Source organism: Aythya ferina, assembly GCF_964211825.1.
Source record: "Aythya ferina genome assembly, chromosome: 17".
Taxonomy (NCBI): Eukaryota; Metazoa; Chordata; class Aves; order Anseriformes; family Anatidae; genus Aythya; species Aythya ferina.
In genome coordinates, this window is record NC_140316.1 from 14,028,378 (window position 1) to 14,054,948 (window position 26,571).

Sequence of the window (26,571 nt, forward strand, 5' to 3'; positions counted from 1 at the left end):
CAAGCACTATGGTTACATCCCGAGCATCCAGATGGAAAAATGAAAGAGGCAGCAAGACTGATTCGTAACGAAACTGACTTTTATATAAATTATAAACCCATCCAGTTTAAAGCAGATCGTTTGCAGTTGTGTCACTTAAGTCCGTAGAAGGCTGAGGCATACGTATCTTCTACAGTCATAAATTACAATGAATAATCAAGGAAGAGAAAGTTCAGATAAGGCTGCAGATACAACAAAAAAAAATCCCATTTGAGATTACTAACGGTTAAAATAACACCATGATTATCAATGATTGCAAAATATAAATGCAACTCTCGAACAGTTAAAATTGGTAAAAAGTACAAAAATGAGGGGGAACACAAACAGGCATTGTACATTTTCTTCCGTATGTAGACAAAGCAGGGTAAGAGATTTCTGACCTTCATCTACATTAGATACCAACTTAAAGCAAAGAGGTGAGGAAATCTGTAAAAGGATCGTGGCTCATGATCCCAGTAGTATAAAAGCAGTATTTTTTTCAGTCTGTAAACAGTAGTCTTGGTAGCTTTTTCTAAGTATGTTTTTCAATTCATCATCAAAACCAAACCAAAACAAACAAAAAACAAACCCCAAGAGTGGAAAAGGGTGAACAGCAGCAATGGTTGATAGCTTGAACTTCTTACCAAGTCCCAGGGGGACACATTCTGGAAGGGAAATGCTCTTTTGTAAGAAATATATAATATATTTAACTGTACACAATTTATAAGGAGAGAGAAATTCTCCCTCTCCCTCAAGCAAGCCCCCAAATAATCGGTACACAGTCATTTTTGCACCCCCACTGACTCCTCCCAGAGAGGAGTTACAGCTTGTGACGAGATGGCGTCTGGTTTATAAAACACTGAGTGACCCAAGTTGTATTTGACAAGTTTATCATTCACCTGTGGCCAGACCTGGAAACGGAACAGCAGGCAACGCACACAGTCAGCATTCCCCCATGCTGGTTGTGGATGGGCTGAGGGAGCAGCCACCAGAGCTGAGCCCTGCTGTCATCTCTTCTCAGGCTTCACTTCAGACAATGCACATCCCCTCCCTCACCTCCCCCCAGCAATTTCAATTCTGCTTTTAAGGGAACTGATGCAGAAAACTTTTTTTTTTTTTTTTTGAACAAGTTCTGCTTTCTGGCCCACAGGGTTTTAAAAGCTTGGGTTTATTAACCCTGCCTCACTTTTGTCGCTGTTCTTATTGGTACAACTGGTCGAGTTCAGCCTGTCGCAGCAGCAGTGCAAGGAAACTCCAGCAGAAGTCAGCCCCTGGACGAGGATGCTGTGTCAACTCTGCATTCAGTGCTGGTGTTTGCATGAAGCCCTACCTACGTTTGCACTGCCACACGGAGGGGATGGGACAGGAACATCAGCAGTGGCAATTTGTCTCCTTTAACGAAAACGGGCAGTGCAGATTTCTGGCTCAGTGCTTCTCTGTGAATTGCATAATCTCAGCACGTACCCTACACATTTCAAAGCATCAGTGTCAGTCATCAGTCTTGCTTTAATTTAAGGAACACACCCTTCTTTCAAAAATGGTATTTCTATACAACGTATAAGACAGTTCAGTTTGTTCAGGAAAAGGATTACTCTAAAACAGACTTTAACACGTTTTGGTATTCCTCCAGCCCAGAGCACTTACCAGACATCGCAGTTAAACCATTAGGACATCCCTTACAATTTAGACAACCTGCAGACAGCCTTCTTTCCCTTTCAGGATGGGGCAAAAGCAAAACTAAATCCAGCAAGAGCAGCAATGTGAATTTTTTTTTTTTTTTTTTTTTTTACACAGGGGATTTATTTTAAAAAAATACTCTCATCAACATTCTAGCATTTCTAACAAAACATATTCAGAAGAGATGACAAAAGTAGGATTGTCAGCTCTCTTAGAACTTTAAATATAGGCTTCAGTTACTAGCTGCTTTAGATCAGAAGATGAGGAATCTGTTGAAGTCCGACCTGCCCCTCGGATTGTAGGTGCAATGTGTACTTTTTTGCCTACCAGTTTTAGGCTGCATTGCTCCTTTAGAATGAAAAAAAAAAAAAAAACAAAAAAAAACCAGCAGAAATGCAGATTCAGAAGGAGCAGATGATGCAATTGCACTTTCTAAGAGAACGCCTAACGAGCTAGTACTCGAATAATCAAAGATCAACTGCAAAAAGCAAGCATACAGTTATAAAAAGTATTCTCAGCCTCATACCACAGCGGAAGCAAAAGTTACCTCTGCCAACTTAAAACCAAAGCCAACAGGATTTAATTTCTATGAAAATATTTAAGTCTTAAAGTTTTGGTAATCTAAATACACTTCTTTAGAAGTCATGATGATTGCTGCTTTACATTAAATTGACATGAAATTAGAACGCAGTGTCAGACTTCACTGCAGCTATTATATACACGGTCTCTGGTTTTGTCTTCTTTTTTTTTTTCCTGAAACACTAATTCCCATCTCTTTCGAGAACTTAACGGCCAAGTTTGCTCCTCATCAGCTCTGCAGTTTTTCTGAACACAAAACCACCCCTTTCCTCCAGCAGCTGGCTCCACGCTCAGCCCTTAGCACAATGAGGCACAGCTCGCTCCCACCCTACAACGGAAGGCTGGGCAATGTGGGAAGGCTGCGTGCAGGGGGGGTTCCCCCAAAGCAGCCTCACACCCCCCTGCTGGACCAACCCCCAAATTCGGTAGGACCAGGTGGCTTGTGGACAAAATAGGCAGCTCCAAAACTGGCTCGTTTCATCAGGTGGCTGAATGCGGGCATCTACGATTTCTGCATTTCTAAGGCAAGGACCATACAAAAATTATAAACACTGTATGGTGATGAAAATACAACTCCTTTGAGATATATACTTTACACTGGATTTCTATTGCTGCTTCTAAAGACCATCTCCAGTTGTTTCTAGAGATCAAAAGGGAAGAAAGTTAAATTTTCTCCTGTTGCAATATACTTATGAACATGTATAAAAAGTGGTCAAACCCCGAGAAGGGTCCCTGCTTCTTGTTTATATACAATAATTTAAGTCAGCTGAATACATCTGTAATACCTAGAAAAACTGTTTTATGATTTTAAGTCCTTCATGCATTATGAGGAAGTTCTGGATTAAAGTGATGGTATATCGGATGTTGCTTCTGTCTGGGACTCTGGTGTCACTCCCCTGTGGAGTCTGTCAAAGATTTCTCAAATCTTTAGTTTTTTAATAGTGTCAAGTCTCTTTTTCAGCAGCTCTCCAATTTCCTGAACTGAGTGATGGTAACTGCTCTGGACCTTTCCTTGCACAGTCTTTGTAAACTTTTTTTCTTCCTGCAAAATGCAAAAGAGAAACCATTCACTCAATAGCAATTGTTTGAATTCTATGATCAAACATCCCATACCATCTCAGCAAACACCAAGAATTTCATTAGGATCATAGTAAGTTTACCAATGGAATATCATCAGGAAAGAGTAAGCAGCACCTGGTCAGCACCAGTAATTCCTACACATACCGGGATTCCCCAGACAGCTCTGGTAACGTTATCATTTCTTCAACAGCTCTGCAAACTCTCTCATGTGAAATTTATGGCTGAAATTGAGGGTGCATGTAGCACTTTGAGTCAAAATTTATTAAAGTAGAGAACTCCTTTTACAGAAAGCTGAACTCAGACAGCAAATGAATGCTGACCACCTAACGATCTTACACCAAATTCCAGAAGCACGGTGAGTCGCATTGGATTCACGTATCACCCGTTCAGCAGCACTGGTGTACCCTGTCCTTCCCAAAGGGATTAAATTCCCTTCCACATGCAGTTTTCTATTACCCCAAACTAAGGGGCTTTTGAGAGGATCACCATCATGAGACATTGTCTGCATCGAAGGGCAGCAGCCAAAACCACTGTCCTGTCAAGAGGTGACTTGCTACCAGGATGTCTTTTGCAGACCCTTTTATAGACACTAATTGGGAAAGCCCGAGTGCCTTCTGATGCAGGAAAAGTCTCACATCAGCAGCAAGTTTTGGCAGGCACATCGCCAGTAACGCTCCATTCCTGAATCACAGCAGAATTTTCACTAACACTTGTACCCAAGTACTTTTTGAAAGCATTTTTCAGTTCTAAACACATTGGGCTGCAAACACAGTCCTGGCTCTGACAAGAGCTACACATATTGCCTGGACCTGGGTTTACTGCAACATCAAAAACCAAATGGAACAGGAACCATGAATAGGAATAGAAACCATGAATAAACACAGGAAAAGTCAGACTCCCACAGGTGCTTCTGCTCAAATCTACGTGAATCTCATCTGTGGATTTTGTGAGTCTGCCTTGTGCAGCAATTTGATGCCTTGCATGAGGGAGGGAATATGGAGGAATTTGCTGACTCAAGGAACCAGAATAATCACAAAGATCTCAACAATTACCTGAAAACAACTTAGCCCTCTAAAGCTGAAACTTTTGATATTAAGATCATGTACTTTTAATTTTTATTCAAATTTACAAGAAGTACAGTAAGGAATTTCCTTGCTTTATCAGTTCTCTTTTAATTTAAGTACATATATTTTATATTTTTATATATACTTATGATGCTTCTACATCAGTCTATAACAAGACAAGGGAAATTATCTTAAAAAGTCAATCTTCCTCACTAGGCCTATGTCTCACATGTTTAAATTTGGCATGAGGCTTGGCACACACACTGCCTGTTTCTCCTGCTTTTGGTTTTCCCTACACAGCCAACAGTGGGGAAAAAAAGTTGCCACTCACTTTTCCATAAAGATCAACTAAATGTTACCAAGGAAGTGACTAATCTGCAGTATGAGAATCTCAAAACTTTCCCAGAATAAGTATTTTGCATCCCTTATGGCATACTAAGAGACAGATGAACAGAATAAGTCACATCACAGACAAAAATAATGTTAAAAACTTATGATTTTCTTCACTATCATATAAAATGAAACTAATTAAAAATCCCTGTGTTTAAATCCCATTTGTTAAGATTATTCTGCATAGGGATCAGCTGAGGAACAGTCACTTAGCCAGATGACAAACTATAAAAAAACTTATTTCCCACTCCAAAACTCAATGTGGTCCCCTCATACCTGGTTAATACTGATTAAGTCAATCCTAACAGGTTTCTGTCTGTCACACAAGTATACAGAGCACTCAAAGAGCAAGGCAAGTTCTTACCTGTAAAAGCAGAGTGTCCTTGAGGGACAACTCTTCAAGTTTTAGTGCAGTCAGAATTATTTCAAGCCCTTTGATGTGATCTATTACATTGGAAGTTAACGTCTGTAGTTCGGTAACATAGTCCAGGAAGTGTGTAAAAACAGGTGGCTATAAAAACAAACACATACTTTTAATTTATAAATACATGTTAATGCCTCTTCAAATGACTATTCTGTATTACAACTCACTTCATAACACCTATCATTGCTAAACACCTCCTCCCCCACAGCATTGCTAAACTTAAACCTACCTACCCAGGGAAACACTATCAGTTAACTACCTTACTGTAGCACATTCAGGCAAGGAAGGCCTGTGATAATTTAAGATGTATTTCTCATTAAAAAGCTCTCATGATAGCAAGTGTGCCACATCTGACATTTGATTTTAAACAGAAAAGGAATTAAAAAAATCAGTAAACTAAACTCTAATCTACATCAGACTCTACAAGAGAAAAAGTTTATGCAAAACTGTTGTCTATCCTGATTTTTCTTTCAGTGTAAATAACTGGATTGAGGGATGGGAGTAGAAGAGAAAAAGGTATATTGTCTACCATAGCTACACTGCTTTCTTTTTTTTTCTTCTTCTTTTTTTGCAGGTTGGATTTAAAAGGTCGGAGGACACTGTCACAGTAACTTGATACCCACAGGGTGATGGAGATCGTCTGGAAAAAGAGGTACAAGTGTGTTACAAGTTGCATTTACTTTACAAAGTGGCTCCTAAACTTATTTTACTGTACCTAGTGAAAAGACTCAGAGTAGTTAGAATATGCAAAAGCTCCACTTTCATAACTGACTGGGATTGAAGAATTTTCAGTGTGTTTTAGTCCCAACATTCCCACTCTAAAGTACTCCAAAATTTCCATTTTCCAACAAAGAAAATAATACCTCAACAAAGAAGACTAAGTTTTCTAACAGGTTTGGCTGAGTTTTCAAGGTGCCATCTCTGACTTCAATCAAGTCACCTTTACATTTATTGAACAAGTCTGAAAAGAAAAAAAAGAGAAGCCTTATTTAGGACATGCAGATCAACTTAAATGCTCATTTTCTGTGCACCACACATCTCAGTGTCATTATCAGTCCTCTGATAGCTTTGCATCCTAAGTTGTTTGGGATAAATTTGGCCAAAGCCTCTCAAGAAGGTCTAGCTGTAAAGTTTCCTCTAAACTGTATTTCATTACAAATGGTATCTCCACACCACGCTTGGACCAAATATCAGGGAGACAACTGTTGCTAAGACTAAGCTGTAAGGTAATGAAATGACAGAGCATAAAGACATCTGTGGCATGCAACCACTTCATGATCAAACAAGCCAAAGGGATGCTCAGCCTTGCTTTCAAGCACATTTCAAAAGGGTCTGCAGATGCATTAACGCATTTTTACGTATTTGCAGCACACTCAGGACCTTTTAACACGAAGCAGTAACTACCGCTACTTATTCTTGGGTTACTACTTACCTGTTAGTCGTTCTATTAAAGACTTGAAACTATTCCCTATCCTCTCCTGGATTTCTGCTGAATCTTCTGAAAAGAAAATAAAAACAAGTGAATAAAAGTAGTTCTAAACTACAAGTTCTGCATTTTCTGCTTTCAGAAAACCAAGAGGCATTTAAATGTAATTTAGTGTTAGCAGTGAAAAGCCAATGCAACTGCTTTCAAAGACTATCTTGTATTATATCAACATACACAGCACAAAAACGAAGAGTCCGATAAAATACTAAATTAAAGTGTCATCTCCAAGACAAGCATCATTCAAAAATTAACACACAAGTAACAGTTTGGGTCCACATGATCCAATGCCTAGCAGTTTTCAGACTAAGTGGAGACATATCACACCCTCCCACCACACATCGTGACAATCTGGTTACACCCCTGCCCCTCAAACACTTACCTAAGCCATTGGTATCTAGTTCATAAATATCACTAACAAGATAAAACAAGCTAGTCTGGCATTGACAGCTGCCATTACTGAAGAAGCCAGCCATTCGGGTAGGAGGAGGGCCAAGGACAGGATACTAGGCAAGAAGCAAAGAAAAAGATAAAGGTGTTGCAGCTTTTCCTTATCCAGAACACAGTGTTTGCCTCTGGCACATCTCTCAGTCAGATTCATACACTACAAACTCAGGGTCAGTTAAGTGCATTCTGCAGCCTGCTGGACGTTACCAGATGCATTCAGTTTCTCTGCTTGCATTCACGTTCATTTAATATTTGAGGATAGCTTTTTCCTTAATGGGTACCTGAATTTTTTGTTCTAGAAACTTCTTCCCTGAATCCACTGCCGCTTCCAGCTGCTGAAGCAGAGATCGAATCGTATCAATCTTGGATGAGACGCCGTTCTCTGCAGTCTTTTCAGAGTTCTTTGGTTGAATAGTGTGACTAAGAGTTGGGAGTCCGCTTACTAGCCTTAAAGTTAAAGACCGGATTCGCAACCACACGGTTTCTTCTTCCAGTGAGAGTTTCCTATGTTCTTCAGAAATGTCCCTAGAGAAAGGCACCAAACGTTTTCAGGAAAATGCAAAGTTTGCACTCGGGTACAAAAGCCTATCCCAAAATTATTGAATAACGCATTAAGAGGAAGAAGTGGTCAGAAATTCAGAAAATTGTATTAATATGTAAAAAGGCAGCACTGCTGGAAGTGATGAATGAATGTTAAGTTTGCAGTTAGCCAGCCTAGAGAACATTTAAGTACGGGTTTTGCCCTGAAAAGATCTCCTTCACCATATGCTGTAGAAAAAGGTGCAAGACTGCAGCTGAGAATATTTCTACTCACCTGTCTTTTGGATCCCAGTTAAACAGGACTGTCAGGTCTCTGTTGTCACGCAAATCTTTCCATGGAATGTCATCCTCTTCTGGACTCAGACTCATGGACTTTATACTTTCTTCTAAACTGGTTGATCTGTACGGAAAGGGCAAGAAACATGAAATCACACATCTGACCAGTGGAAACGAAAATAACAGCTAACTAACAGACCACATTCTCTCAACTCTTCAGATGTCAGCAACGTTACACACAGTACAAAGATGTTGAAGGAGACAGCAATGAAGAGAGCAGCTTTCACTTTCTGCCAAACGGCCACAAGTGCAACTTACCAAGGTATCATTTAGCCACTGTTTACTTATGCATAAGTCTTCATTTTTTCCCTGTGCAAGGTATTACACACTCACTGCTGCTGTACTTACATATTTGCTTCAAGTAAGAGGTCTAACAACATCCGTTCAGTGCGAACTTGCGCAAAGTGAAGGGAAGAATTCAGCCGGTTTCTAAATGCAATGAATTCCGGGATCTTCTCAAACGCGCCGTACTTGTAGGCTTGAATGATATATTCTGAGGTCTACAAGAAAACACACACCAGCTCTGTATTAGTTACTTCTATAAATTCAAGACGAGTTTAACAAAGGTCACTGCCAAGAAATTGCATTCCTGTGGCTTTCATTAACCCAGAGGTACAGAATCAGGCAGATACTCAGACCCTGGGAGAAGCCTGTAGCTTTGCTGCTTTAATTTAATAATGCTCAGCCACTCCACTAGGTAGTGTTATTTGATAACCAGACCAACACTGAACAAGATCACGTTCCTGTTGCCACAAACTGAAAGATACTTATAGATGGAGAGAGATGATTTTAGAAGGTTCTTTTATTTATTTATTTTAAAGAAAGATTCATTTTTCAAATCATTATTTCATTTTAAGAAATACTTTCAGACAAAATAAATACATCCCAGGTTTCCTGGAATTGACTTGGATGTGCATCACATATTACCACAACACAGATTAAAAAAATTACTCACACATTTTTTGTTTCTTTTTTTATTAGGTTTTTAATACAGGATCACAAAATAACATCACAAAGCACATACATATTACAATACAGGCTAAGCATCAAAGGAAACTATCAGGGTCCATAAGACAGATTGCTTCCCTTCTGATGAAATGCAGCTATACAAGGCACGCAACTAATATTTCACCTAAGTCCAAGCAATCTCCAGGAGGAGATTTATGTGATGAAGGAGCCCCAAACAAGCACCATATTTCAACAAAAATTCCTAACTGCATAGACGGAGTGAACAATTTATGCTCCCAGTCAAGACAGATGGCTGTCTTTTTAAATCAGAATCACTCCACGAGTGAGAAATTCTGTCAAATCAAATATTTTCTTCTGAATATGACTATGGAATGCACTGAAGATGAGAGGCACCAAAAAGACCCCTGGGCAATGGAAATCTGTACTGTATGAGCAGACTCAACCTGCTGGAAAGGCTCACAGACTGCAAGCTAGCACTCACAAATAAAAGCCACTTTTTTTTTTTCCTCCCTCCAAAATACAAAATGTCCTCTAGGTAGCTCTGTCTTTCTCCTAAGCAATTTGGTTATTTGTACTGTATGAAAAAAATATGCCAAATATTCAGCAACATACCCTCTGATATACAGCCTTGCAGAGTTCATTGTCAGGCTACGGGATTGCGCTATGGTAGCTAATTCAACTGCATCGACGTGGTTTTTATATCCCCATAGGACACGTTGGTGCTCTGTTTGCCTGCAGTATCTGGAGAAATTAAAGACGGACGGACACAAGAAAATTAGAGAGATTACTTGTGATTCTGCATATTTAAAGGAGGACTATCTTGAGAAGGATGAAATTGCCTTTTTAGCATTGGCCAAATATAGCAATACCGTCTTCTCTCTCTCCTCCCTGTCCTTGGCATCCTCTCCCAGAGCAGAAATATTATGTCAGGATTGCACAGCAGCTTAGATGGCTGCTACTTATGGGACCCACTCTTAAACTGGATTCACTTCAGACCGTTAAGTTCACCAAGTCAGAAGGAAAATCTACTTATCCAAAGCAATCCCTTTGAATCAGTAGCTTTATTTTCTATACCAGATTTGCTCACACCCCATACTTCCTGCCCTAAGCAGAGCCCATGCACAGAACACACGGGACATGTTCTCTATGTTGTAGCAGATATTCCAGCTAGTATCAACATCACCCTAAAGGGGCAGGCAGCAGCTGAAATCAGGTAGGAAGGTAACCTTGAAAGGACAGTCCTCCATTAACACTGCAGTTAGATACTGTTATGGGACTTGAATGGGAAGCTGATTATCAGGACCCTGAGCATGAAGTGGCAACCCCAGCAGAACCACTGGAGCACAGAAACTGGTGCAATATTCTGACCTCATGTTACTGGAGACATCTTATGGTACAGGCCCTGTTTTTTCCCCTCTGTTATTGACACGCCACCATCTCAGATGGGCAGTGCCCCACACTGAAAATTCTCCTCCTTCAATTTCTACCTCACGGTTATTTTATGGACCCTTGCTATTTGCAAACTAACATGGCTTTTGATGAGTTTCCCACTAAAAAGAGGATTCTGAATTCTGGAATCATCCAGAGCACGAGAGATTTGGCTCCTCAAGAACAACAATGGCTCACAGTCCTCCGGTTGCAATACTGTCTCCAAGAAGAAACATGACATGAGTGGATTCCAGAGATGCATCCTTGTCTTGTAGCATGAAGCATTATATGACACTTATTGCATCATTTTCCCTGCTCTTGCAATTTCAGCCTTTTAAGGTGTGGTAGTGAGGCAGGTTGAACAACTCAGGCACCTCTTTTTCAGCATTTCTCAGTTGTTTGTTGAGTAGCATTTTCCTGGCAACAGCACTTGGCACGTGGCTCAGTGGCTCTTTCAGTGGATGAGTGCTGAGCTACTGTAGACAGTCAGCTTGTGCTCTTCTAGCATCTTTATTATTCATGCCAAAAAGAATAACCTTCTTCTGCTTCACTCAGTGTTCTCCCTGGAGAGATGATTTCTTGCTGCTTTACAACACAGCGCTCCCAAGCAGACAAATCACATCTGGTAGTTTTTTCAGTTCACTTTTTTCACCTGGCACACTGCAGTGAAACATTTTATTTGGACAGTTGGTTCCAGGTACGCTTTTCATTAAAAAGTCACTCGGTGGATGTTAAACGAGACTGAACAAGTCACTCCTCATTTAAAAAAAAAAAAAAGCCACAACTACCAAGAACAGACATTCAGGACAAAGCTGGCTGGATCTAGAGCTTCACTCCAGCACAACACATCCCACCCAGGAACCCACAGGATCTTAGCAAGTAGAATCAGTGCTTAAACAATCAGCAAGTGAGGGAAACAGATGAGAGCAAGCTCCAACCTCATGATCCATGTGCATCTCTGTGCATCCCCCTCCCTACAGTGAAATTTGTGTCAGACACAGGCCACAGTAACTCAGCAACTACCTTTCTGGAACAGGTAAATGGCAACTGGTAACTTGTACCTAGGAATAACCCGGGCTGCAGCAGCACAAGGATACTGTTTGAGGGATTACTGTCTAAGCATCCTTACTATTCAGTACAGGCAGCTCTTGGATGTTACCTACTGCTGGGATGGTGCGAAATCAAGTTGTATGACCACTGGCTCAGCTGCCTGCCAAGGCTCTAAGTAAAGAGTTGCAATTGGATCCCACCTTTGTTTCTTACAACGTAAAGTGAGTATTTTTTTCACCTACCTCTCACAGGAGATCAAACTGTATAACATAAATACAGGGACATATTCCCACTACTCAGAATGGGACTGCCTTGCACGGTTTAGGGAGGTGGACTAGCACTATGCATGTAGTTCCCTACCACTGTTCTGGACTACAGCTGGTTCTATTTGCCCAGTGCATTGCCATCGAGATTTCAAAAATGAGTTATTTCGTTGTTCCCCTACCCAGCCCATTTTTCATGATTCTATGGGAATGCTGAAACAGAATTGATTTTTCCCGTGAATGTAGCTCACAGTGTTCTTCTCAAGTAAGACTAATGACAAGCACAGCTACTAAGCAGCAAGCTACGAGTATGACAGATGTCTAGCTCATGGCACGCATCTTAGGAAGCACCTGATCTCCTGGAGAAAAATTCAGCTACTCTCCTCCCTTGTCTCCTCCATTCCAGTACCAAGGTTCTCATTTAAGACCACTTCCTTTTAATCCACACCACTTTCTGGGGGCAAACTGAACAAAGCAGGTCGCTCCCATTAGTGCAAGACCAGGCTTTTGATTCTATCACTTGAAAATAATGCAGTTAGAGTTGTGGGTTCAAAAGTCCGTTCTTCCCCTCTGAAATTCTCCTACCTTGTTCCTTGCACTTTCATTACCACTGATGACAATGTGTTTTCCCCACACTGTGTGCCCACGACAGTCATCCCTAAGACACGCTGCTTCCATGAGCATGATACAAAGGACTCTGATGCATGCCATCGACATCCTGACCCACCATCCCCAGGGCTGCTGCACGACTTTCCAAAGTCCTGCTGTCATATAACTTTCAGTACTTAGTTACCACATTTCACTTACTTTCTTAAATCACAATCCATTCATTTAGAAGTAATCATACCTTTTTTTTTTTTTGAGAAGTATTCGAATTGGTTTGTATAAATAGAAAGCTAAAGAAAAACTCCATCAAACAGTAAATTACAAATTGTTGTATAAACACAAAGTTGCACAAACTATTCCTGTGTTACTACCCACTACAGTTCCGTAAGCCCTCACACAGGACACAGGACTGCTGTTAAGGCATTCTCAGCATAGCTGCTCTGTTACAAGGATGCAGAAGTTTCATTGAACTTACATCTTTCTGGTTGGAGTGGAAAAACCTGAGTGCAAAATTGCAGGATTGGGATGCAGCAGCGTAATGGCCCAGCGACTCTGCATAGCGTGTCAGAAGATAGCTGCAACACAACACAACGCAAGTCAAACATCAGCATACATGCTGGGGAATCCTTAATTTCAAATCCAGCTCTGAACAGGGACCTGCAGCCTACTTCAGCTTTATTGAAGACTCTGGAGACTTAACAGGGGAGCATTCACAACATTCGTGTTAGGATTTAAACTTTTAACAGTAAAGAAAGGAATTCATTTTTTTTCCTAACACGAACAACAAAAAAAAGGCTTCCTCCACCCAGCTTCAGTGAGCACGAACTTTACTTATTTAGATACCCACAAGGCGAGGACATTTGGTGTGTTTGCTTTAACTAGCACTCCCAAACTTTGCAATGACATAAGCAGGAACACCTAGCTACAACTGACATCAAGATATACACATTTCACAAGTTTCAAATTTAGTTAATATTCTCAAGATCCAGAACTGATCAAAATCACCCAGGAAAGATACTCCACTGGTGTGCAGAGCACACCATAGCAGATGTGTCTCACAGAATTCAAGAATGCTTTTACAGAACACTGTGACAGTCTGACAATCTGCTAACTTCCAGTAGCAAAGACAACGGAAGATATCTCAGGACTGGTTACTGGAGACGACCACCAATTATTCTCAGTATATACTACCCACCCGATGGTGTCGTGCTGTATGTGTTTTGCATCAAGGCTGGAGTAGAGCTCCGCAACAGGTTCAAATGCACCAAGCCTGCAGTAGATTCGAATTAGCAGCAATTTAAACTGAGCATTAGAAGGACTATGAGATAACCCTTCTTCTAAGAAAGTGAGGCACTGCCACACAGCTGTTTCTTCACCTGGGGACAAAGATAAAAACACATGCAGGTATTATCAGGGAGGAACACTTCACACTTACAGCACAATTCACCTTGGCATCAAAGCCTTCTTCCTCATTTTACACTTCTCTCAACATTTAAACGTGGGGATGACATCCATCAGTCACGTTGCTGCCCTTAAAACATAGCACCCACCCCAGCATCATAGCTTTCTCTGAAGGAAAGGTGGAGAAGTAACTCTGCACAGGGAATATCCAGCTCAAATCTGCAGAGCACAACCCTCACACGCTGGGGACAGACTCTGGAATTGGGAGACTAATGGGCAGAGCTGATGTGGCAGATAGGAATACCGAAGACAGAGCAGCACATCTCAGCAAACGTCTAGAAGCCAGGGATCCAGAAGACAAAGTATGTCAGGGAGGGAAAGAAATACTCTCAAAACATCTCTGGAATCAGAAGGGAGTTGTCAGCATAACTTGTGCAAAGGGACAGAAAAAAAACAGTATCTACGTGGGAAACTTGGAACAAACTCCTGGGGACAGCGCTGAGCTGCAGCAGTCAGCAGCAAAACTCTGCCAGGACCTACACAAATGAATCAAAAAATTCCTTTAGAGGTCAGTGATATTAAGCTCAAATGCCAGCTGAACAAAGAAGCTCCTGAAATACCTCACAGTGAAAAAAATACAGAAAGCTACGGGACAAACAAGGCACGTCAGGTACACACTGGCCACAGGGACCCAATCTCCCTACCCCAACCATCCCAGGAAGCATTAAGCAATTTTACAAACATACCTTCCTCTAGCCACAGATCAAGCAGCAGGTGAACTGCAAGCAGACAGTAATAATCTGAAAACTGCAACTCAGTTTTCAAACACGTTTTCCCTAAAAAGAAAAACAAAGTTGCCCTGAGTTGCACAGTTAAAATATTTGTCACTACAGCGCTGTCAGCTGTTTCTCACCTTGCCAGCATTATCAAATGACACAGCCATCTGGCAGATGATTAACCACTGCTTAATTTCTAAAGGAAACTCTGGATTTTATAACTGAAACAACGGTGCACATGCTATATCTCTTCATACATTTTTTTTTTTCTAATTCATTCTGCTTGAAATGCAAAAGCAGCATGTTTTTCTGTCTCAGATTATAGCTCTTTTTTTCTTGGATTCAAACTCCAGATAGAAGCACTGAAAGAAAGCAGCTCTTCAAACAAGTTCTGTTATTTTTCTGGTAATGACGAAATTTCTGTTATGCCTTAGAAAAAATTTTCTGGCCACCTCGTACTTTGACACTTGATGAAATGATAAAACACTTCTACAGTTGCAAGACTTAAAAATAAGTATTAACGCCTATATTTTTGTCCTACATACACCAGCGATACAGCCTGGCTTTGCTTAAAGGCACGAGCAACTTTGCAAGCATAGAAATGTGCCACCTGAGCTGCACAGGAATGCCTCATTTATTTTAAGACGATTGAAAAGAACGAAAACTAAAAGGAAATAGATTAATTCAGATACACCCAAGGATGTAGCCACAAAGGAGAGAGCACAGTTATCTAGCTGCTCGATGGCTGCTATACACCAGCGATGCAGGCCAGAGCTTGTGTAGTTCTGTTCCCCTGGAAAAACTGAATTTTTACTCACAAAGAGTTGCAAGCAAACCGCAACCACTACTTGCAAGATTTTTCCTCACCGAACTCCAATCCATGGCGGTATCTTAACATCAACTCTCGGACCGCAGTCAGCTTTTCCTTCTTATCCATGGCGTGGTAGATCCCGAGCAACCTGGTGAGCTGCACCACGCACAAGTGCTGCTGGAGGGCTTTGATATCAGCTGGCAGTGCAACTTCGCTCTCTGCTGCCGCTGACAGGGGGATTACTTCCAGCAACTGACTGATGAACTGGAAGAGAAACACCATTGTTAAATTCTGCAGGGCCTCCGGGACTGCATGAACAGAGACATCATTTCCTCCCTCAAACCAAGAAAAGAAATAAGGTGGAAGTGTCAGAATAAACCTTGACATCACACTGACATTAATGAATTTCTGGGGGACTGCGGGGAGAAGGTGACGAGCACAAGTTATCATTTTGCTTAACAGCCTAGTGAGTTTAATCAAGCAGAGGGGAAAAAATATGTCAGGAAAGTTTCCAAAACATTGACACACAGGGATTTCAAGCACTTGTTAACTCACACTAATAACCTATGCAATTAAAATAATTAGTTACCAAAAGGCCTTACAGCACGCTTAAAGGAAATGGTGGTTTTGTACTAGCTGTTATATTTTCTCTCAACTCTGAAGCAATGCAGTGCGTCCAGTGAGGTCATCATCTTTGATTAATGACTTTTTAAAATTAAGTTGTAAGAAAAGCAGCCACTTGTTTACAACTTTTTTTAATGGGTGACAGCAGACTTCTCACAACGAGAAGTGAACATTTATTTTTTTCTTTGCTTTAAAATTCAGTGGTGTTTACAGACTTAAAAATGAGTTAAAGCCAATTAAATCAGCTTTACTACATTTGGTCTTGAAACACTAGAACTGCAAACACATGCTCTGGGCAAAACAAAAATAAAACAAAACATTCGTGGCATCTAGGTAAAAGGAACAGATGACCAAGCACAAAAATTCTAGTTTTCCCATAGATTTTGATGAAGATTTTGTTGAAAATATTTTCAGTTTGAAATTTTACTGAGGTGCAAATCACTATACTGCATACTTCAGTTTATGCCTCTAGAAATTCAAGATTGATATTACAACAATTATTTTTGGAGTATCTGCATATTGGCCCAGCAAGATCACCACAATCTCAGCTACTGAACTGTAACTTTATTAAGAACTCTTAAAAAAGCAAGTAACACTTGTTCAATGCTTCCAGACTCACAGGTTACCTTGCAATGGTACCCCCACTTCCAGAACTGTGAGTTAAGTACACTGCTGACCACATCTGTTGCCAGTGGGGCAAGAACACACCTTCTGACTCAAAACATCAGCAGTAATGACTACCTGCCAAGGCCACCTTTCTCTCCTTACTAATAAGGCTGGAGGACGAGCTTGTATTACCAGTCAAAGAATATTTTAATAAGCTATGAAAACCAACAACACTCTCTGCACTTTGTTTACAAACATTTTATCAACAGCTGTCTAGCCTTAGCCAGCACTGCATTTTATACAATGGCTTAGGGAAACAATGGGATGAGTGACGGGATTCCCAGCTGCTGAAGTCATTCAACGAGCTGCTCCTGACTCTGCACAAACGGGCCTTTCAATTAAAGGGAGCTTGTTTCAGAAAGATTCTGGAAAAGTTGCAGTAGGTCCCTTGGTCTCCCCGTGATCAGCATCAGTGTGCTGATTGTTCAGCACTGCAGTAGAGCCAAGCAAGACACCCCAGTAGCACCCTACCTGCATCAATAAGAAATTGGATCTTTCCAATTCAATATACAACTTTAACAGGAAAAGCATGGCATTGGTAGGAAGGGAAAGGCGAAGGATGCTTTGCGTAACAGCAAGCAGCAAATACATCTCTATTCACTATTGCAAACAGACCCAGCTTCAGCTTTTTCTCTCTCTTAGTATGACCCAGAGGTGTCTTAAGAGAAAAGCACGAAGTGCGAACAAGCACTGCAGTTCCTGCCACCATCTTACCCTTCACTTACTTTTGTGTATTGGCTGGATGGCAGGAGATCCACAAATACTTTGAGATCAGTAAAACAGCAGGGTTTGTCCCCAAATTTTTTGAAGTATTGGAACATTAGTTCTTCTGGATCACCTAGGAAAAAGGCCAGTTCATCCTTTTAATATGCTCCATTAAAAGCTGAACCTATGAAATCACTGTGAGAAATCTTTAACTCATTTTTTCTTTGAGATCACAAACTGAGTTACAGAACAAATAGCTGCACTACTGTAGATTTTAATCAGAAGCTCAATGTCTTTGATAACCAAGGAGAGAGAGACACACAAAATCCTAAGAGCTTCATTCGAGCTACTTTGGCAGATAAGAGCTCAGCATGACGGGCATGCATACAGAGTCTCTGCTTATCTAGTTAGTTATTTTTGGATGGAAATACAAAAGGAACCAGTAAGCACAGGTATTGCTGTAATCATATCCTCTCCTTCACTGACTCCCTAACTGTAATTTTTAAATGCAAGTTGTTAAGAAAACAAATCCTGGTGTTATTGGGGAAAAAAAAAAAAAAAAAAAAAAAAGAAAGAACACCCAGAGATTATTACAGCTAAACAGAAGGACTTTCTACAAAAGCACTGCATCAGGAATGCACTTTTCATCAAAATGTAATGCATCATATGCTCTTAAAGTCCAGTAAGTCCTTTTAAATGTTTCCCTAATGGCTTTTACAAGCCTGGAGTAGCCTGAACTATCTTCCTTTCCTCAAGCTTCATCTTCTAATGATTTCAAAATCCTTTACATACTGAAACCAGCACAGAGATTTTAATACCACAATGCTGAATTAAATTCACACTGAATACAAAGAGCTTGTTTTGAGTTCTCCCTCAACAATTCATTTATCATCCAGTTAGTGGCTCTTACCTAGTTTATATTCATCATTACAACCTCTGCAACGCAAACGTCTAATCAGCTCCAGTTTAGCTAAATATGGTCCCCGAAGTGGCCGAGCACTCTTAGATTCTTCTGTTATCCTCTCTTCTATGAATTTCACAGCTTGCTCTATAGAATAGTGTACCTCTCCTTCCAAAGACCTGTGCAATTACAGAAACAGAAGACTCCTTGATTTTTTCCCCCATTCCTAGGACACTGAAAACACATGCTCAGCATATTCCCAGAACACTCTTAAGGAAACCTGGCATGATGGCTTCTCTAATTCAATCACCATGAAAAATACAAACTGGAAGAGCTCTACCATGTACAAACCACTTTACACAGCTGTTTCCAACAGACTATTGCCAGCCTCCAAAATAAAACAGGGAGAAGACAACATCTGGGGCCTGATGCCAGGAAGTCACCCACCCAAAGACAGGGAAAATACTATACATGAAGGCAAGAAGTTCTCTGCATCACAAAGGAGAAAGAAATCCAATGCAGAACTGTTAACTTACTGTTCTTCTTCCAGCGGAGGTGTCCAGGATTCATCTATGAGTTGGAACACTGAATCAAAGTAAGTTATATAGAACTGCCAATCATCTGAGCTGAAACAAAAAGCAGGCACAGAACAAGAAGTTTAGGGAATTGCCAAAACAGTAATTCACTTCTAAAACTGCATTCCTTGCAAAAACTGAATTTAAGGAGTATCATGTTTACTTTACAAAACACACAAGTGTACTAAGAATCATTTCTCCTTTAAAAGGTCTCACATCTGAGAGATGCTCTCTTCTGATGCATCTGTTCAAAGCATTGCATGTGTTTCCCAGGATAAAGTCTGGCCAAGTGAGAGAAATGAAGTTCCAGAAAATTAGACATAAATGCAGTTGTTCTCCTCTCCCACCATAAAAAAAAAAGAGCTGGACAGCCAGCACAGCCTTCAGAAGTAAGGGAAACACAAGTTTATTGCATGAACATGTAGCTGAACTCAGCCTTCAAAGTCAAAGAGAAGCAACTATGCTACTGACAGACCCTCCCTGTGACCTTCACCATTGTCCTTTAGCATTCACTTTTGTTGCCTTCCTCCTTAGCCTTTGGAGTGCAAATGTTTAGAAATGCTTTGAGAACCTGATATTCTTCTGCTTTAACAACCACTTATAAGAACCACTACACAATGCAATTCACGACCAGCCAGGATTTTTCCTTCAGCTCTCAGTAGGATTGCAGAATCATCATCTCACTTTTTCAGCAGCAGCCTTCTCGACAGCGCGTTGCACTCTGGCCACCTACACAGCTTCTTGTACATTGCCATACACTTGTTCTCACGGCTTTGCAGCTCACTTGTTAACTTCTCTAAATTAAAAACAGAAGGGCAAATTTGATTAATCAATGCATTTCCTTCTCTGCTTTCTGAATAAAGCATCTTCTTACAGCCAAGGATGCAAAGCAGTAATGCAACAGAAAAAAGGCCCTCAGAGAAAGGCCAGATCTCCTACAGAAATCTTCACATCCCAATTCCTTAAAACTGCAAAAGCATTTTAATCACCAGAAAGAAGAGTCCATAGAAATGTAGGATAAAATTTGTCACTGAATATAACGCTTAAGTACCATGAACAGTTCGGTAAAAGCAAACTGCACAAGATCACTTCCAGAATTTGCTTCAACGTTTGAAACTGATGCTAAGAGTCAGGCTTGCTTACAGCTTTTTTTGTAGCCAGTGGACAAACCCAAAGCAAAAGAGAACTGCTGTTCCACCACACAACTGTGATTATTAATTGACAGAAAATGTTACCTCCTAGTTTTCCTCTCACAACATCTAAGGCTTCCTGATATTTCTCCAAACGTTCCAGAATCATGTAGTAAAGTTCGACCTTAAAAGAAAGCAATGAAATTTGCTAGTGAAACAAATACAGGTATGCCAAGAAATAAAGTGACTCTTGTTACTGTCATTAGGAGATAGCAAGGACTGCAAAGCTATCTTTAGCATCCCAGAGGGTGGAGCACTGAGGAATTTAGGTCTTTTTTCCATTCTCAGTCCTAAAGTTTCTCTTGGGGCCTCCCAGGGAGCAAAAACAAGTACTTCATCTGTCAAATCAAATGCCAAATAAATTCCTTGGCCACACTCTCACGCATCTCTCCCAGATCTCTGCTCTGTTTTCCTTCTGTCCTACTACATTCACATTACTTCCAGAACACTGATTATTATCTCAGAAAATCGTTAAAATAATCAGCTTCCTTTAACGCTGCATTCCTTGTCTCAATAACATTCAAGTCAAGCTGAAAATATCTGCACGTCTTACTTCAGCCTCAGCTTCGATCTTATCTTCTTTCACCATTTTTTCCACCATTCTTTCAGCTAGTGGCAAAAACATTGTCTTGGAGAGGTTTTCATCCTGTGCTGAAATAGACTAAAGGGGGGAAGAATTACTGGAACAGTTCAACTGCCGCACTAGAAGAGGAAAAAAAGTCAATCAGATGCTTTAACCCCATATCCCCAACCCACACGTTCAGAACTACCATCTACAACATGAAGAGAGCAACCCTGCTCTCTCTGCCTTAAATAAGCATCCTGGAAACACTCTTGATTACGTTGTATAGAGACCCTAGACATGCAAAACCCCCAGCAAATAACATGTAGCAAGAACATGCTTGTATTCTCCATGCTATGGTATTTTAGAGAATGTAACTAACGCCTCTCTGCTTATTTTTTCTTGCTTGGCCAACACTTGGTCAGCAGATTCAGTAGCAGCTGAACAACCTAAAAGCAGCACAGCTGAGCTGCTGTTACTGCATGCTTTCTGCAGTCTGAAAGACCTGCTAAGTCCAGAACTCCTAGAACCTCTACAGCCTACTGACAGAACACTTCTGTCTAACGGGGTACAGATGCTATTCGTTACCTTTCTAACTTGAGAGACAGTAAGGTACTAGTCCAGATAAGAGAAGAAATCAAATTGTATAAGTGTGGTAAAGCAGACCAGTTAAGCTGCACTGAAAACCACTGCATTTGTTTCCAACCATTTCAGTAATGTGGTTTCGGGAGGGTTCCATCCTCCCAGCATCATACAGAAGTGGTTCAAACAGACATTTTACTTCAAATATCTGTTTTCACTCAAAACATTTCTAGGTTTGCACTATACCTGCAGTGAAAGTCAAACTCATTTGCAACACTGTACACACCTGCATGATCAAGCTCATCACGGACCAAAAATAGTAAGGATTTTTGGGTACAATCTTATAAAGTGCCATTCCAGCCTGAAAAATAGAAGACGGAATAATTAATCCTAAACCACATCTGTTTATGAACTCATGGCAGACAACACAAGTTAAACAACAATGATGGCAAGAAATAACTCAGAATTAGCAGCTAGAGCAGAGGATTTTTAGTAATCCATAAGCCCTTCCGATACCTAGCTTACTTCTAAAGAAGAAGAAAGAAGGTGAAACCATTTCAAAGATCAAATACTTTGTGCTAGTCTGACAAGGAACAGCAGTGAGCATGTGCATGTCTGACTGCCTGAACAGATGAAGCTTTAATTAGAAATGGTAACTGCAGCAGGAAGCCGAAGACTTATTCTTTAAGAGCAAGGGAGGTGTTTCCAGTGTGGATTTTCACTAGCATGCTCGGTTAGTGCTAAAAGGCCTTCCTCGGGTAAGCAACTGCCCTTCACTCATTTCAGACACACTGAGATACCGGAGAGATGAGGGCACCTGTACACGCAGAGCAGCGCTTACACAAAGGTCAAGCTGAAAGCCTGGCTACATCAGAGCAGAACTGAAGTATTCAAGATTTTCTAGCCTAGCACAGAAACAGTTATTCTAGTGTTTCTCTCACAGATTTCCAGTGTCTGTGTAGAATGACAGACAACACTTTTCCCTAGCAAAATTAATTATAAGGAACCATACATAATAGAATACTACTCCTTCCATAGGACTTCTCTGCTCATTTTATGACTGTATTCTCAGTTTGCACTTCCCATTATTTTCAGCTGAAATACCCCAGGACACAGGCAACCAAAGGTTATTTTCACTCTCCAATCAGTTAGCATCCCTCTGCTACATCCCTTACTACAGCTAAAGCAAGCCTCTGGTGCTATTCAGTTTTATACAGCCTAATGCTGATATATCTGTGAGCTCAGGTTCCTAGGAGATTCTGAACCTTAAAATATAAAGAAAGTAGAGTGATGTTCCACTTGAAGCTGATAAAGCCTTTAGAACAATATATGGACAGGAATACCTAGAATTAGTTTTTAATCAGAAAAAAATCATGGTATAATTTGCTCAGATTTTTGGAAACACTCCCCAAACACACACAAAACACATTATTAGTATTAGGTTTGCTATGACCAATATATATAAAGTTCTTATTTGAGATACCATAACTCAGGTTGATCAGTAAAGGAGTATTTAAAGCCTACACATAGTAACAAAATGAAACAAGCAAAGAATTGAGACCAAAACAAACTTCATACAGGCATTTATCACAGCATCTCTGAAAACTTCTGGTTGCGAATAAGTGGACTATCAGATATAACATAGCTCCACTTGAAGAGGAGCTAGAATATGGCTTAAATTAACCTTGACTTTTTGGATATTCAGCTACACAATATATATCAAGCAGGAAGAACCTTGGCAAATTCCACATATATCAATAACTTTGTCCCTGTCTATAGTTTGATCTCAAGCAGCACTCTTAGAAAGGAGAACAACACTACAGCTCAGTATGTCCTTCTAGGCATTTAAGCCACTCTTGTACAAAATTTCAAGTCACCTTAACACAGTGGGAGCAACAGGGAGTTTAGGAGTCATTTACTTGGCTCTGTGCTTTTTTATACAGAAGAGTGAGTGCACATGCTCTGAAAAGAATCTTCCATTTATAGGCATTCTCCAGGCACCTAATTTGGAAGGGCTGAAAACAAAGCTAACCAGTACGACAATGTTCTGCCAGCTGAGGCAGTGTACTTAAAGAAAGCACGTTTAAGTTTCTCTTCACTGAATTATGACCTATACAAGTCTACTTTTATGTTAGATTCCGGAGGCAAAAGCATGGGCAAGATAGCTTTCTGTAAACAGGGCAGAAAATTAAAGAAGAAATCAAGTTTGAAAACATGGATCAGGCTATCCCGCTATATCATCTCGTACCTACTCCCTAACTCCTTCATAATACACTGCCTCATAGGTAACTACCATACTGTGCAACCCAAATTGTCATAGATCTCCCATCCCCAAATCACCAGCATATCCTATCAGTTCAGATATGCATGCAGAAGGCACAATCATCACACCTCTTGAGAGGAAAAGGAAGCATTTGCCTTCACAGAACCTTTCCCCTGAGATAACGGCTTTCTCAGCCCTTCCGTACGAACCAGCAGACTAACTCCTGCACTAGCTCAGCCTTAGCTTTCTGGACGATTACATGTGACTTGAAAAGGCCTTACCAGTATGATAAAGAGTTCAAGTGACACCTCAGAACAACCAGAACACAAGTTGTTGATCGTACCTGTTGCATCTTCTTGTATTCTCCAACCCTGGCATAGGCCATGAAGAGATGAGAGTGATACTCTTCGCTGTTGGGGACCTTCTTCACAGCTGCCTCGTAAAGCTTAGTTACCAGCTCCGCTAAACCAAAACCACAGGCTTGAGTTGAGACACATTCAGGATTAAATTTAAAGCATGGCTACCTAAAATTAGCATCAGTGATACTCTGAAGGGTAATCTAATTATGCTCATCGACCACAGAAATTGTATTCTCCCCCGGAAGACCCCACGCACTACAAACAGGGGAAGTGCTCAAAAAAAAAATAAATTAACAGCAACAACTGATCAGAAATACTTCTAAGTCTTACCTTATGTAAGTTTATCTACTTTGGACCATTAAAACTAAATCAAGACTTCTAGTCCTGGCGGAATGATGCCTCCACATAAATTATGTATCAAAACACAAAGCATTTTCAGAGCCTAATATCCAATTATTTACTCTTCTCGCAGGTTTGTCCGTGTTAGTCATATCCTGTTCTTTCTCAATTGCCTGCTTTAGTACCCTTAACAAGTGAAACACTTCACACCATACTTCTTAACAATAGGCCTATCATGACACAATACTTATGATACCATGATATGTTAAAACTTTAAGAAAAAAACAGAAGGATGAAAACCAATCACATCTCAGTGTAGTATTAAACACCAAAATATAGTTTGTATTTCAGTTTTCACATATTTTACATATGTACAACAATGATATCTAATTTCAGTTTTCTTCCACTTCTGGTCATGTTAGTAGTTAACAACCACTTTTTCCTTTCTGAGTTATAAACCTCGAAGTTAAAGACCTGAGCTTAACGTTTAAGCGAGCTGCTTACAATCCCAGGAAGGCTTTTGACATTCTCTAGGGTTTGTTTATTTTGTAGTCACAACACACAGAAGTTTCGTAGTGTTTAGGAAGTAACACTTTAACTACATATATGTATGTGTGTACATCACAGAAAGAAAGAGATTAGAGGGGCATAAGCAGTTGCTATGCATCAAAAAATGGTTGCAGATTGATACAACACATCTATTTCTACAACAGTTGTTTCACCCCATTGTTATTTGCTCCAGTGATTCAACAGTAAACATTGCTACCATCACCAAGACCCACAAGAAGCTGCCAGAAACAACAACTGTTTAGAGATGCAGATAAGCACCATGTGAGCTCTGGCTTCTTTCAGAAGAGGGCATGCAGTTTCACTCAGTCATTCACAATTTAGTATTTTAAGATAACATCCTGCTGTGAGGATCCACATTCAAAAAGCAACAGTCAAATGAGAGGCCAGGATTTCCCTCCTGTTACACAGCTTCTCAGGGCCTGAACCCCTCAACTACAGCTTCTTAAAAATACACCCATACTTGAACTCTGGACTCTGTACATTTCTCAAAAAAAAAAAAAAAAAAAAAAAAAGGGTCCCACATACTTTAGAAGAATGTAAATAACTATGATTTCTAAGAGAGGCAAAGGAAAAAGCTTACGTCTATGCATCTCCCGGTAAAGAATAGTTAGTGCTTGCAAGGAATTGTCATCTGTGGGCTCAAGTGCTGCTACTTCTTGTGCCAGAGCATACGCTTCATCCTGCTTGCCAGTTCTCTGCAAGCCAATTGCCTTTAGAACCTATTGATACAACACAGAGACAGCTGTTAGGAACACAGTTGGCAGCTACCAGTGAAAGTCCTCTCATTCCTCGTGAGGAGAGGGTTTTTGCCCAAGCACTTAATTATTTCTACAGAACTCAAGTTTTTATGGAGCTTCCAATCCATATGGCGGCAGATGAAAATTTCCAAATGCAAGCTGCATCAAACAGTGTGGCTTTGCATTTCTTAACACGCATGCAGGCCACTAAGGCATCAGCTGCAGCTCAGATTTTCCTACCTGCAGGCTGAAAACTGACCAATTTTCATTTTTTTTCTTTTAATAACTGGCCAGAGAGAAGTGACAGAAATGAGATTCAGGTCAATGACACTCACTTCAGCTTGGGAAGTTTTCAAAATGTAGAAGTGGCATGAACTGCAGAGGAAAATCCATAGGGAAAAGAGAACAGCAGAAAGACACTCAAATGTTCAGGAAAGTGAGGAACAAAACTCCTTTCCCTTCCACAGGGGCACAAGGAGGGCAGCAGAAGAGCGGATGCCTCAGAAACCTCCTGGTTCAGTTTCAGTAAGGAACACTCCTTCCAAGTGAAGGCTTTGCTCCGAACTACTACAAAGTACCTCAACCTAATGTCTAAAGGAGGCATTTTAAGGCACAGCTCATCTGCACTGGTTGCTTGCAGTGGCTCTGGCAGGGCTCTAGACAATCAGCACAGGTGTAGCCACATACACCAGTCACAGGCACCTCCCTAGGAGGATCTATATGATTTTTCAAACACAAAATTGTGAGAATTCTGTGTTCGGAGGGTTCAGAACCCGCTGTGATCTCTAGAAGCTCGCAGGCACTGCTGGAAAAGCCCAGTGAAATGCTCCAGGTCTCAAACCACACTCAGCAAACGAGCTCAGCGACCAACCACCCCGCTTACCTTTGCGCAGTGAAGATCCTTGTGTTTTTTGAGCAGTTTATCTGCTTGCTGGATTGCCATTTTATTATTGCCATTATCAAGATAATCTGCGTAAGAAGAACATACACAGAATTACAACAGGCCGCCAGACCATTCGGGAAGCCTACCTCTACCTTCATCGCAGAGTTCCGTGCTGTTAGGCTGATAGTGCAAAGCCCATTTTCCTTGCACAATTACTACTAAGCCAAACATTCAGGAAACATGTCACTTTGTAGCCCGAGTATTCATCTCTAG

At 40.6% G+C, this 26,571-nt stretch overlaps 1 protein-coding gene across 2 annotated transcripts in view; it reads right to left on the bottom strand.

Moving 5' to 3' along the window:
- Window positions 1-61: 61 nt before the first annotated feature.
- The window catches only part of NAA25 (N-alpha-acetyltransferase 25, NatB auxiliary subunit), a 29,201-nt gene continuing 2,691 nt past the window's right edge, over window positions 62-26,571 (bottom strand). For both annotated transcript variants that reach the window (XM_084491525.1, XM_084491524.1), the window contains exons 2-24: window positions 26,299-26,384; window positions 25,259-25,397; window positions 23,754-23,872; window positions 21,434-21,508; window positions 20,557-20,664; window positions 20,049-20,127; window positions 19,498-19,609; window positions 18,775-18,864; window positions 18,248-18,417; window positions 17,358-17,470; window positions 15,399-15,606; window positions 14,502-14,591; window positions 13,550-13,730; window positions 12,830-12,929; window positions 8,387-8,538; window positions 7,977-8,102; window positions 7,444-7,687; window positions 7,098-7,221; window positions 6,665-6,730; window positions 6,096-6,193; window positions 5,762-5,872; window positions 5,173-5,319; window positions 62-3,316 (exon numbers count right to left, since the gene is read on the bottom strand). In XM_084491525.1, coding sequence (XP_084347651.1) covers window positions 3,194-3,316; window positions 5,173-5,319; window positions 5,762-5,872; window positions 6,096-6,193; window positions 6,665-6,730; window positions 7,098-7,221; window positions 7,444-7,687; window positions 7,977-8,102; window positions 8,387-8,538; window positions 12,830-12,929; window positions 13,550-13,730; window positions 14,502-14,591; window positions 15,399-15,606; window positions 17,358-17,470; window positions 18,248-18,417; window positions 18,775-18,864; window positions 19,498-19,609; window positions 20,049-20,127; window positions 20,557-20,664; window positions 21,434-21,508; window positions 23,754-23,872; window positions 25,259-25,397; window positions 26,299-26,384 — 2,861 coding nt within the window. In that variant the 3' untranslated portion in view covers window positions 62-3,193. The remainder of the gene's footprint in view (window positions 3,317-5,172; window positions 5,320-5,761; window positions 5,873-6,095; window positions 6,194-6,664; window positions 6,731-7,097; window positions 7,222-7,443; window positions 7,688-7,976; window positions 8,103-8,386; window positions 8,539-12,829; window positions 12,930-13,549; window positions 13,731-14,501; window positions 14,592-15,398; window positions 15,607-17,357; window positions 17,471-18,247; window positions 18,418-18,774; window positions 18,865-19,497; window positions 19,610-20,048; window positions 20,128-20,556; window positions 20,665-21,433; window positions 21,509-23,753; window positions 23,873-25,258; window positions 25,398-26,298; window positions 26,385-26,571) is intronic.